At 33.6% G+C, this 14302-nt stretch overlaps 1 protein-coding gene and 2 pseudogenes across 1 annotated transcript; 2 read left to right on the forward strand and 1 right to left on the reverse strand.

Annotated features, from left to right (window-relative positions):
• Window positions 1–978: 978 nt before the first annotated feature.
• LOC112421461 (uncharacterized) lies at window positions 979–1090 on the reverse strand (annotated as a pseudogene).
• Window positions 1091–9047: 7957 nt separating this feature from the next.
• LOC11418934 (F-box/kelch-repeat protein At3g06240) lies at window positions 9048–10250 on the forward strand. The gene has a single exon (XM_003604988.3). The coding sequence runs from the start codon at window positions 9091–9093 to the stop codon at window positions 10201–10203; it is 1113 nt and encodes a 370-aa protein (XP_003605036.1). The 5' UTR covers window positions 9048–9090; the 3' UTR covers window positions 10204–10250.
• Window positions 10251–12718: 2468 nt separating this feature from the next.
• Window positions 12719–13783, forward strand: LOC11423053 (F-box/kelch-repeat protein At3g23880-like; annotated as a pseudogene).
• Window positions 13784–14302: the final 519 nt, after the last annotated feature.

Here is a 14302-nt window from a genome sequence, read left to right on the forward strand (position 1 = left end):
GTCCCATCCAAAAAATTTAAATAATTCAATTATAGGTCTATTTTGCGAGACTTTAAACAATTTTTCAACGATTATAGTTTCCCGCGGTTTCAAAAGTGGCATATGTGATTCTTGTGATGTGCTTATACTTGATATTGTTAGCGAAGACTTTTAGACCTTCGAATTTGCATGGGTTTCAAATCTCCTGCATATTGTCATGTCAACTGAAAATTCTCTCGGTTAACCGTCGTAATGTACAAAAAAATACTTCAAAATTGATAGTAGTTGTTAAATACATAATTATTTAAGTATACATCCTAACTGTTTAGTCAAACTCCGTCATTTCAACTTCGTACTTAATGCTTATTACAATTTTAATCTGTGTTTTAATTTTAGTGGCCCACACGATTTTTTTTTTTCCGGCTTCGCCACTAGTAGTCCTTGAATATACACCTCGCTATCAATTTATAGAGAAGTTGACCGATTAAAAGTTGAAATGTCCTTTCCAAATTAAATTTCGGAAATGCTGACAAAACACTGCTTTTGCATAGACAAAAACACAGTGTATTAAATTTTGTTTCCCGCCCAAACATAACACATGAAACTTGCGAGGGGTTACCCCTGGTAAATTTCCCAGGAATTTTCCCTGGCATTGGTCCTAGTAAATTTGCCAGGAGTTCTTGCTCCTGGCATAGTTCCTTGGCTAATTGCATGATTTCTTGTAGTGTGCGCTGCACATAATAGTTTTAGTTATAACTTCAGCTCCAAATTGCAGCTTCAAATAGTTTTACATATAACAGCGTACCACCAAAACAACCCAAAAAGACCATTTTAAAGTCAGCTTAACCAGTATGCATAATTAGTGGAAGTTGAATGTGAGCATGATAGGCTACAATTTCAATAGTGGAATTGAATGATTTAAATCTGCAGACTTTAATGGCAACCAATTTTGAGAAAGTAACTTTATCTTTTCCACAATGATTGGTACAACAATAGATTTTGCTTGTGAACCATTTCTCGATTTATGCTTGCCATCCTTACGCCGGGTGCCATGCTAATCTTCTCTGTATCGTTCCAATTTTATCAGAGGGACATCCGAATATAGATTTTCTGTTTGTACTAATTTTCTTTTTCAATCAATTTTTTAAGTTGTCTTTTGACTGGGCAAGATAACTGATTTTTTTCTTGAAAGTTAAACGTACTACTCAAACTTCACACATTCTTCCTTCGTCCCAAAATAAGTGATCTAATTTGAATATATACTCTATTCATATAACATATTTTGACTATACCTTTTAAAAAAAACACAACTTGAACAATACCAGTTGAATCGAACATCATGAAAACAAGCAAAAAAAACAAAAAATTGATGGTTGTGTGGAGACAAATCTCTTCTGCATCTCTAACTTTCTACCTTGCAATGTGAATTGATAAAATGAGGGGAGGAGAGTGCTCTTAGGAAACTAAAGGGAGTGTGAGTGACATTTTGACATATCTTAAAGGAAGTTAGTGTAATTTGTCCTTAAACTTAACATGATATAAGTGCAATAAAGTCCACAATAACTAAATAAAGATAAAAGAGCTTCACACCAAATATACAAACAAAAAAGATAGAATCGGTCATGAAAACCAACAACCCAACATGCCCATTATGTCAACTATTTATTAAACTATACTGCTTGCTGAATTATTTTTAAATACACATGAAACAATACAATAATCAAGGAATGACAATAAGACTGAACAAAGAAAAAAAATAAGAAATAAGAGAAAATGTGACCGATGAAGAACATTATGAAAATGATTATGATACAAGCTAACTCAAAAATAGCAGAAAAATTGAAGTCTGCTAGAAAATTAAATGTCAATTTAGATAGAACTGTGATGCAAACATTAGATCCATCTATGGAAGTTAGTAAAACCTTTGGTAATTTAAAGTTCTCTTCTTCGAAAAGACTTCAAGCTTGACTTATACATGGAGACCAAAGAGAGTGTATGCCTAAACATAGCTGGAATGAAAATTAATCTGTTTTAATTTTAAATTAGTTTTTTTTTCCTCCCAACTTTCTCAAATAATCTCCTCCAATGTTAAATTAGTTTTTTTTCCTGGTTTGAAACAGAGAAATGGAAAGGGCCGCGAAGTTAATAGAATGAGAGTCCATATATAGAATTCAATCCAGTTACACCTGCATAAATAGCAGCAAGTCACACATCACAAAGAAAGTTGTCAATATTTCCAATAAGCATAACAAATAGTCAACCAATAAACATTCCATGATATATCAGGTCAACTCATTTACATACTAGCTCATGTTACAAATGAGGTTACCAATACAGGCAAACACATATTAACCTACAAATGAAGTTCATAATACAATATAATTATAATTATGAAGAAAATGGTTGAGAATATTCCACAACCTCGGTCTTCTTGTTTGTGCAATCTTTATTAAACTTGCGGATTGTCACTAGGGAGCGAAAGCAGAGACTCCGTATACATGACAACTTCGAATGGACTATTACAGAAGGAGCGATGCCTTAATAGCTGTCCTTCATCATTATACTTCACCAATCTAGTACCAAGATTTCCTCCAATAATATCACCATTTTTTGTAGAGTTACAAGAAATCCTGCAATTATCCAGGGGTGGATTCCTTGTGAAATTGCAAGAATCCCTAGGAAAAAGCCATTTGCCCGGGCTTTTGTGAGGAGCTGAATCAGTGGAAAATGTGCTCCTAGGAAATTGCTATGCCAGTGCTTTTGCTCATGGCAAATTTGCGTGGGACACACTCCTGTCTGAACCCCTCTTATAACTCCTGGCAAAACCTTGGCAGGGCTGGCAAATTGTCTGACTCAACAACCTGTTTACCTGACGCACTGCAGGCTTTTCTGATACACTGTCAAATCAGCTGCAGTACCCAAAATTAGACAGGAGTTTTGAGAGGGGTATACGCAAATTGCATAGATAATTTTTAAAAAAAATGGTTTTTAATTGTTTTTTAAAAAACGTTAATTTATTAAAATAATTAAAATAAATTTAAAACGATTTTAAATTGCTTTTTTTAAAATCATACAAAATAATTTAAAAAACATAATTAAATGGTTTTTTTTTAATTTAATTGCTTTAAATTAAGTAGTTAAAAATAAAAATTAAAGTAATAGCACCCACAAAATATTAAGTCTAACAGTAATGAAATTAAAATTATACGGAATAATGTTACAGACCATAAGTAGCAAATAAGTAGCAATTGTATCGGAAAGCATAACAAACTTCCCCAAATATTACACCCCATAGATAATAAAAGCAAAATAAAATAACATGCATGAACACATCATAAGGGTCCAACTTCACTCCTCATCATTGCTCTCAATCTCCTCGCCTCCACCTTCGTCATAAATCGGAAAAGGCTCTACATTGGGATCCGTGATGTAGTATTTTTGCATCAAACAATAGTAAGTATTTATATCGTCTCCTCAGGGACTAGTGCGATATCGCGGACCGTTCGACACTAAATATCATTCTAAGTTAAAGATGATTTGTTGTTTGTTTTAGTAACGAAATTGCAAATGATAAAAGTTGAGAGTAATAGGGCGTAAAACTTGTTAGGATTAGAGTTCCTTGATTAAGCGTCACACGTAACCTAATGATCATACATGGATTCTAGCTTTTCTTTGATATTATCACGTATCCCTCGACAACATCATTCGTGTCCAAACAATATTACGAAATCAATTGTATCATTCAATCGTCGATGTCTCAAACTATTGAATGATTCAAGAGTCAGTCTTATCAAAGATAAACATGGATAAACATTAAATCAAAAGTATTTCTAAACCTAGATTCAAAAGTATTTCTCAATCACAATTAAATCAAAGATAAACATTAAAGTGCAAGAATAACATCAATATCAAATCAAATGCTAGAACCATATATTTATAGATCAAAAGATTACATGTTTAAGCTAAGATCAAGTACCTCTAATCCCAACAAAGGAGATTTAGCTACTCATTGTCATGGAAGCCTTGCAAGAATGAATTGAAGAAGAAAGATTCATTACAAACTTGTGATTTCTCAACAAATGATGAAGAATCCACTTTCTATCACTCTCACTCTATGAAGAGCAAGCCCTATCTCTCTCTCTAGAAATATTATAAAATGAACAGTATGAAAATCTAAGCTAAACTAAGTATCTATGAAATGGTTAAGTGGGCTTATTTATAGAATTCTGATTCTGCATCAACTCGCCTCACGAGCTCCTTCATTCGCCATGGCGAGTTGAGGTTCCTTCACCATTGGGTTTGTGCCACGTCATCTGTGAAGAGTTAAACCGCCCTAACTCGCTTCACGAGTAGACACATTCGCCATGGCGAGTTCGCTCGCCTTCCACTCGCCATTGCGAGTTGGTGGCGAAGGATCTTTGATGCCTACTGGAATTGCTCGCCTTTGCTACTCGCCATGGCGAGTTGGAGGCGAGTAACATCATTTCTTGCCTCTTTGTACTTTTTCTTCATTTTTGCTCTTTGCTTGATGTCTTGAGTTCAAATCCTGCGCAAATGGGTGAAGTAAGATATAGATAAAGCGTAAAAAGGGAAATAATCACTTATCTCTCGGCTTTTCCCTCAATAACTTGCAAAACAAGTAACAAAAGTACCTAAAATATATCATGAATTTAACCCTTCCTAGCACTTATCAATCCGGAACTGGTGCTTGCTGACTTGAACTCCCATCCTCATGTGCTTTCCTAAACCGAGCCAATTGCTCCTCATATGTTCGTTGGCGGCTAAGAAAATCTTGTACAACGGCCTCGTGTCTCGCCATTTGCTGGGTGAGCTGCTCTTGAGTCAATCTTTGAATAAGGTCACGCATCTCAGGGGTCAGCGCAGGCTGCTGGGAGGATCCTTCACCATGATTAAGGGTAAATCTGAGGGTTGTTGCAACACCCTTCAGGTAGTTAGCGGCCAAGTTACCGGCACCATATAATTTTCCTTTGGTTTTATCGCCAGCAACTTTGGTCCATGGTTGGAGGGCCAAACTATGATCAACAGTTAACCCTTTAGAAATAGCCTCGGCAAGCTGTCGGTCATATTCCTCCTATTCAAATGATAACAAAATAGTTAATGACAAATAACAATTATTTTTTAAAACATAATATTAGCTAAAGCAAATAATTACAGTATACTTATTGGTGAATGTTAAATTGTATGTTAGATTTAATCTCTTGCACTGAGAATCATAGGCTTTCATACAATTGAAGAAGGTAAACAATTTATGGCAACAATTTGTGTAATACAATCCATAGTTTTCTCTATCTAAATCCTATCATTATCAAGCAAAACAAATTTAGCGAAGAAATGAGTAACTTGATTTCAATTTCTACCAACGATAGCAACTATAGGAAGAAAAAAATGTGGAGGAATCACTTGAATATACGGGACACCTCGCAACCCCACAACAGCAAAACTAGCCCAGCCTAAACATGCTAAAACCGCACCACATCAGGAGAAGAACCTTAGCAGAAAAAATATGCCCACAGACAGCTGATACAAGAACAAAACAGCAGCAGAAAAACGAGTTCCACCTCAGACAACAGCAAAACAGAAATTATTTATGTGGATACTGTGGTTTTCATGATGGTTTTCATGTACAACAAAACAGCAAAACGAGTTCCTTGATGGTTTTAATGTACATGTAATTATGTTGTGGATACATGCAGGACAAAGCCATCATTTATGTATGGAATACAGCCAGCTAGAGAACTTCATTTTGTTAAACACACTAACCCTAGGGTTGTTTGATTTGATAGCAATTTAAGCAAAAACTAAAACTAAGTAACAGACAAAAAGTTTAAAATGCTACAATGTTCCGTATGATATTTGTTCAAGACATAATGAATGTGAGATTATTTCCGCTCATATTTGTTCAATCCAAAGAGAAGCTTCACAATTTTTTTCACATAAACAGCAACAAAAATCAACACAACACATTATAATTAAGCTAACCTATTAAACAGAAAAGAAAAGCATATCCAAAGAGAAGGCTTCACAGGAGGTGGAATTGAAATCAGATTTGCAAATGGGTACAACACTATTGTAGCAAACAAAACAAAATTAAGTCAAAAAAATAAGTTTAATATTTATTGTAAAAATAAAAGAAATATAAGTTAAAGATTTTTTTACCAAAAAATGAGAAAAGTAGGAGATGAATGTATTGGGGAGAAAGAAGAAAAGAGAGAGGAATTTTTTTTGTAAGTGTTGGAACAATGAAGGGCTGAAGGCACGCAGGTTGAAATATAGTATAAAAGATGCCAAGGCCAAAGCCAAGAGCTGCCCCTGGCTAAATTTAGGGAGCAGTCAACGTTGCAGGCATGGTAGGCTTTGCAGGAGAATGATCTAATCTCCATTTGCTTTTGCAGTGGTGATGTCGCTTCTGCAGCAGCTTTGCAATTTTCCTGGGGCTCTCACTCGGATTGCTCCTGTCTTTGCTTGACAAAACTCAGTTTTTGCAGACAAATGCAAAATTAATCTTCCCGCCTAAAATGATGCCAGGGTTATGGAGGGCCACGTCCTCTGCAATTTTCCTGGGGCTCTCACTCGGATCACTCATATTATAGGGACCAAAAGCGGTATTAACTTTTAATTTTTTATATGATAGTAAAAAACTAGAATAAACTGCATTTTGATTTTTGGGTCTGAAAATGTTAGTGTTGTTGCTCCCTAAATTTTTTAAGGTCGGTTAAAATTAGGATGTTAAAAACCAAACCAATCCAATAGAAAAATTATAAATTGAACCAACCAAAATCGTATTTGGTTTGGATGAATTCAAATCTTTTTCTACTCAACCGCATTGTTCAATTTGATTTGCAGTGTTAATTTTATCAATCAAACCAAACCGTAATATAAGAAAAACATTTATTAAACCTATGCCACCTAGGTCAATACCGACACAAACTCGATGAAAACTTTTATAAAATGACATTTTCTTTTTCTCTTGTTAAGTTTTTCTTTACTTTTTATTTCAAAAATGTATTTATGTTCTACTAGATTTTTTAGAGAATGATAAAGGGTGCGTTTGTTTGAGCTTTAAGAAAAATAGATTTTGTGTTAAAAGAATCTAGATTTTTTTTAGAGATTTAAAAAAAAAAATCTGGAGTTATTTTTGTTTGCCTATTACCCATAAAAATCTATTTAAAAAAAAAAGAGTTTTAACTTGTACATACCTCCTTTTTTAAAAAAAATGTAGATTTTGAGAAAAGTTAATCCTTATAGCTTTTCATTTTAGGGTCAAACTAGATTTTTTTGATATAATGATTTTTCTAAAAATCCTAAACAAGCACTTAAAAATAAAAAAAAAAGAATTTTTTTAAGAGAAAAAACAGATTTTGTTTTGAAAAAAATCTTAAACAAACGGGGCCAAAATCTTAGTCTATTACATTTCTTACAAAATATGATTACTTTTTGTCCATGTTTTTAATTTGGTCTATGTTGTTGAATGAAATTGTAATGTTGGAAGAAATTTGAAACATTCTTGGAAACATTGTTGCAATTAAGTTGTGTTTAACTTTTTAGCTCGATCCACTTCAAACCGCATTGGTTTGATTCATATTTTATTTTAAAACTGAATGGAACCAAACCAAACTACATTGACCTTGGTTTGAAACCCATTAGGGTTGTTTGATTGGCAACGTTTTGGACTCGTGATATGGGTTCAAAAGCGTTTTTAAGAAACCGGTTGAGTTGGTGTTCCTTGCTTGATTCTCTGATATTTCCAGCTCTTTTGAGATCTGCAGCTCTCGATGCATCAGGCCCGCCTTCACTCTAGTACCGTCTCATTTTCCGTTGCAGTCCTTGGGATTGTTCTCAGAGTGTTGCTCGAAAGAGCGTTATACCTGCTGCTTTGCTCAGGGGATTGCTGGAACGTGGATTTTGTTACCGTGCTGGCTGTCAATCCATACGCCAAGAAAATAAAACTTTTTTAGTCTACCGACGTTCTCTGTCATCTTTTTTGTAACTTGGTTTCGAGCTCGTACGCGGGTTCGCTGGGTTGTGTCAATGATGAGAGTTTGTTTCGTTAGGATTTATCAGGGTTATTTCTGGGTCAGGTCTAATGTCCCCCCATCGCTGTACCTTTTTATTTTATGTTATTCTATTTTTCTTTCCCTTTTTTTTTTGTGTGGTTCAGATGACTTTTAACCTCAAAACCAAACCAAACTACACCACCATCACCCCTAATTAAAATACTCTCTCCATAGTACTTGTAAGCATAGTCCAATTGAAAGAAACATTGCAATGTGTACGGGTTAAAGTTCAAATCCTATATTTAATTCATCTTATAAGAGGTGAAATTTTTTCTATTAAGCTATTTGACAAATGTTGTGAAACATTACATCCATGGAAGGAATGAAAGAAATATGTCAAAGCTCTTTGTATTGATGGAAATTGAATATTACAAATGAGTGAAAGTTACCCACTAATGGGCGGTGATTACAAATTATTTATACTACAATCTACTAAGACTAATACGAAACTAAACTATATCTCCAATAACAAATAAAAAAAAAAACTCTCTGTCAAGTAGCTCTGTTATGTACTAATGTGTCACGTTAAGTCACATCGTGTTGTCCAAGTTTCATGCGGATTAGAAACTTATTTCTTTTAACTATATTATTTAGCTTAAGTGATTTATGAGAATTATCAATGGACAAATTGTCCAGAAGAACCTGAGTCCGATTTTTGGGTAAAATAATTTTTGGTCAGAATTTACTTACCTCACAACCGAATTTCAGATTATTAGGGATCTTTTCTTGAGAACCGGAAGATTAACAAAAAAAAAACTTCAATTTTTTTTTATTTTTTAAATTACTATGGAATTTGATTTGTTAGAGTAGGTAGGTAAAATGAGTAAGCAATTAAACGTGTTTAAATAGCAATTTGCTAAATGTTTTGTTAAACCTTTCTAACGATATGAGCCCAAGCCCACTACTCTCTCTACTATAGCGTGTAGATATTTTCTTTACCATTGTGTGCGTGTCGTGTCTTTCGCTTTCATTTTGTCTTAGCCGTTTGAAAAATTAGGGTTTACTCAAAGCAAGTGAGAATAACGTTGCTCAAAGCATGGATCTTCCTCAAGAACTGATCCTTCAAACTCTGTTGAGGTTGCCGGTGAAATCTCTTATATTGTTCAAATGCGTTTGTAAGCTATGGATTTCTATTATCTCTGATCCTCAATTTGCAAATTCACATTTCCAACTTAACCTTACAAAACACACTCGTAGATTTTTATGCATTTCAGCTCTATCTCCTGAAATTCGATCAATTGATTTTGATGCATTTCTTAACGATGCTCCTGCTTCACCCAACTTTAACTGTTCCCTTCCAGACTCTTATTTTCCCTTTGAAATTAAAGGGTCATGTAGAGGTTTTATATTTATGTATCGTCATCCAAACATTTACATATGGAATCCATCCACCGGATCGAAAAGACAAATACTTATGTCTGCTTTTAATACCAAAGCGTATATTAATCTATATGGTTTTGGTTACGATCAGTCTAGAGATGATTATGTGGTGGTTTTATTGTCCAATAAAGTTAATCCATTCTTAGTTGGTGTTCCTCAATCACATTTGGAGGTTTTCTCGTTTAAAGACAATACTTGGAAAGAAATCGAGGGTACTCACTTACCTTATGGCGACAATTATAGAGAAGGAGAAGGGGTGGTTTTTAATGGGGCTATTCATTGGTTGTCTTCGCGTCGTGATATAGCTTTGGATGTCATTGTTGGCTTTGATTTAACGGAAAGGATATTGTTTGAGATGCCTCTTCCAAATGATGTTGACCACACAGAGTTGGTACATTCTGGTTTGTGGGTATCTGGGGAATTTCTCAGTATATGGGTTAAGGATACTACTAATGATACAATTGAAATATGGGTGATGAAAGAATACAACGTGCATTTATCTTGGAATAAGACTCTTGTTCTTCCTCAGTATGTCATTCCTGGTCACTACTTTAACCCTCTGTACTATTCCAGATTTGCGGACTACTTTCACCCTATGTATTCTACAGAAAATGGTGATATTATTGGAAAATATGGTGGTACTAAATTGGTGAAGTATAATGACAAAGGACAGTTTTTAGGGCATCACTCCTTCTGCAACAGTCCATCCGAAGTTGTCGTGTATACAGAGTCTCTACTTTCACTCTCCGGTGACGATGAGCATGTTTAAGAAGATGACACAGACAAGAACAATGAGGTTGTGAAATACTCTCATTTACCATTTCCTTCATATTGTATTATGAACTCTTGAGTGGCTGCATTTGTAACTTGTGCTGAGCTGCTATGTTTTGAAATGTTTATTAGTTTAGTATTTGTCATATTCTTGTCAGAAATATTGACAACTCGTTTCTTTGTTTGTATGCTTAAATGTTATGTATGCATGTGTAACTGGATTGCATTCTAAATTTATGTTATTGTCACTACTTGAAGAAATTATTTCATGTGGTAAATCTGATGAGTTTATGTACTATGAACTTGTGGTTGGCTGCATTTGTAACATGAGCTGAGCTGCTATGTCATGAAATGTTTATTCGTTTACTGTTTGTCATATGCTTATCGAAAATATTGACAACTTTGTAATTGGATTGCATTCTAAATGTATGTTGTTGTCACTACTTGTAATTGTTTCATATGGTAAATTAATCTGATGAGTTAATGCACGTTGAAGGAAGAAGAAGGTTTTGCTCTTGGATTGCATTCTAAATGTATGTTGTTGTCACTACTTCATTAGACTTCATTGAATGAATATAGCAAATATCAATTCTGGAATGCATGTTTAAATTGAACCCAACTTGAAGTCTTGAGACTTCATTCAATGCATAAAGCTAACAAAAATAAGATAGATTTTTTTGTTAAAATGTAACACATACTACCAGAGGACTAGAGGAAGCATTCTTTTAAAGATAGAATAAAACTGTTGTTTGATGAGAGATTGCGTGAAGACTAGGGTTCATTCTCTCACTGCCCCTTATGTGGAAAAGACATATTCAAGGCAGTGAACATTTGAGAAAGTTGGTTATGAATTGGTTGAAGTCCTGATTTCATTTATTCTTGTCATATTATTTTTTGGATGATATTTATTGTTTGTAAATAGTTATAAATTATAGACAAACATTATTAGGTAACTTCCACTTTTAGTTTTTTGTAGTTATTGAATTGAAAGAATGATTTTTTATTTATGATCATTATGTTTTAGTTGATGGGGATGCATGCACACAAACAACCTTAACATCTGATTCCAAAGAGGGCGATGATCTAATTTGATATGACTGTATAGTTGAAAAAACAAATTTAGCATAATCATATGAATCTGTTAAAACATATTTCCTGGATGTTTGTTCCATCACTCCTGTATATATTTTGTAATGGGATTGTGATTGATCATCCCCTAGTTTAAGAAGATGAAGAATATCATAATTCTAATAGTTAAAGAATGCAACATTTTCAAAATACTAAAATCATAACATGGATATGTCAATCCCACCACGGATAATGGCTGCGATGCATGTAACACGTAACTTTTAGACACCACGGATTGCCATATATACATACAAATATCATAACATGTTTACATACTAAGAGATCGATTGAAGAACTGTCTACCGTGAAGGTCTTTGTCATAAGTCGTTTAACTATTTAATCGTTGCCTAATTAGATAGTTAACGTAATGTTGAAAACCTAGACAGTCATGAGTGTAGTTTGCCTCTCATCATTGATCTCTTATCAGACTACTCTCATACTCACATCCTATTAATTAAGTCTGTTAATTATTACTTTAAAGAAAGCTCAACAAAACTTCCTTTCACCTCATATCTATCTGTATAATCATCTATAGAAGAGGGGACAACAACAAACATTTAGAACTCAATACAATCACACATTCATAAATAAGAGTGAATCATATAAAAAAATTCTTAGGGCCAAGGGAGAGTTTGTTTCATGGATGAAAAAAAATTATGAGATTAATTTTCTCATGAAATAAGAATGAGATCTTAATCCTGGTTAGTTTTTAAAATGTGTTTGGTTCATATTTATCCCATTCCTGAAAATATTTGTAAAAATGATGTATATGTAAAGTTATTAGAGCATCTTCAATGGCAGGTGTTTTGTCTATTATCAAGTAGAGCTTATTAGATACCCCTTTTGAAGAAAAAGTATAAGAAGTATTGCTATGTAGATGCAAAACTTGTAAAAACATTGTATGTCTCTTGCATAAAAATGACCCCATTGCATACCCTATTCAATATTTTCTTAGGAATAAAAATATCGGAAAACGAAAGTTATTTTATTCCTTGAAATGTTATACACCTAGTAATTAATTTAAGTTATTTTCTCGTTTTTTTGTAATCTCCATATTATTTTTAAAAAAAATATACAACTATGAACAAAAAACCCATAAATTAATGTGTTAAAATTGCTTTTTTTGTTTCCTTTTAAAATTGCTCTTTAATTCAATTACTACTGATGACGGTTAGTATGAACAAAAAGTCAAAAAGAGAAATAGTCTAAATATTTTGTAACAATAAGAGCCGAAGCCCACTATATAAGAAACCTAAAATCTCTCTCTCTAACCTTGCATCCCTGCCTTTTCTGGTTTAATAAAATTATTATCAACGGTTTTTTAAATTACTGTTTTCTCGAATAAGGTGGTTATAAAATTAGGGTTTGATCAAAGCAGAGTGAGCATGGAGAAAAAGACAGTGTTGTATCTGCCTCATGAACTGATAATCCAAATTCTGATGAGGTTGCCGGTGAAGTCTCTTATATGTTTCAAATGCGTTTGTAAGTCTTGGTTTTCTTTTATCTCCGATCCTCACTTTGAAAATTCACATTTTCAACTTGCCTCCGCAACACACACTTGTAGATTTTTATGTATATCAACTCAATCTCATGAAATTTGATCTATAGATTTTGAAGCATTTCTTAACGATGATCCTGCTTCAGTGAACCTTAATTTTTCGCTTCCAGAATCTTATTTTCCTGTTTAAATTAGAGGTTCGTGTAGAGGGTTTATACTTTTGTACCGACCTCCAAACATCCACTTATGGAATCCATCCACTGGATTTAAAACACAAATACCGGTGTCTCCCTTTGATTCCAAATCAATAGCACATTGTCATGGTTTTGGTTATGACCAGTCAAGAGATGATTACTTGGTGGTTGAATTTTCCCATGTTTCATCACATTTGGAGGTTTTCTCATTTAGAGATAATACGTGGAAAGAAATTGATGGTAATACTCACTTCCCTTATGTTGTCGTTCCTTCTCAGAGAAAAGGGTTTCTATTTAATGGGGCTATTCATTGGTTGGCTTATCGCCGTGATTTAAAACTGAATGTCATTGTTACGTTTGATTTAATGGAGAAGAAAATGTTTGAGATGCCTGTTCCAAGTGATTTTAACAATGGATATCTTTATAGTTTGTGGGTATTTGGAGAATTTCTCAGTTTATGCGCTAAGGATTATGATAATGATACAATTGAAATATGGGTGATGAAAGAATACAAAGTGCATTCGTCTTGGACTAAAACTCTTGTTCTTTCTATTGATGCCATTCCTGATCACTACTTTCAACCTATATATTCTACAAAATATGGTGATATTATTGGAAGAAATCATGGTACTAGATTGGTGAAGTATAATGATAAAGGACAACTATTAGGACAGCGCTCCTTCTGTAACAGTCAATCTGAAGTTTTCATGTATACAGAATCTCTGCTTTCACTACTTGGTGACAATGAGCATGATTAAGAAGATGTCACAAACAAAAACAATGAGTTTGATAAATATTCTTCTTCATTGTTTTCTTTATATTTATAATTATATTGTTTTATGTACTCTTGGGTGGCTGCATTTGTAACATGAGCTAGTATGTAACATGAGCTGAACCCACATTTCATGAAGTATTTATTGGTTAACGATTTGTCATATGCATATTGGAAATATTGACTGCTTTGTTTGTGTGACTCACTGTTATTTATGCATCTGTAACTGGATTTGCGTTTTAAATGTATGCTGATGTCATTGCTTGAAATTGATTTATATGGTAAGTTAATCCGATAAGTTTAGGCAAGTTGAAGGAAAAACAATTTTTTGTTCTCTAATTTCAACTTTTGCCCTTGCCATTTCTGTTTAACACCCGGAAAGAAAGCTAATTTCAAATTACTTAGCTACACCTGAATTTATATGAATCATTTGTTGTATGCCTAATTTTATTTCTTCTGTTGATATTATCTTTTGGATGATAAATTATTCATCCATTGTTTGTAA

The sequence above is a fragment of the Medicago truncatula genome, chromosome 4 (genome assembly GCF_003473485.1).
Source record: "Medicago truncatula cultivar Jemalong A17 chromosome 4, MtrunA17r5.0-ANR, whole genome shotgun sequence".
NCBI lineage: Eukaryota > Viridiplantae > Streptophyta > Magnoliopsida > Fabales > Fabaceae > Medicago > Medicago truncatula.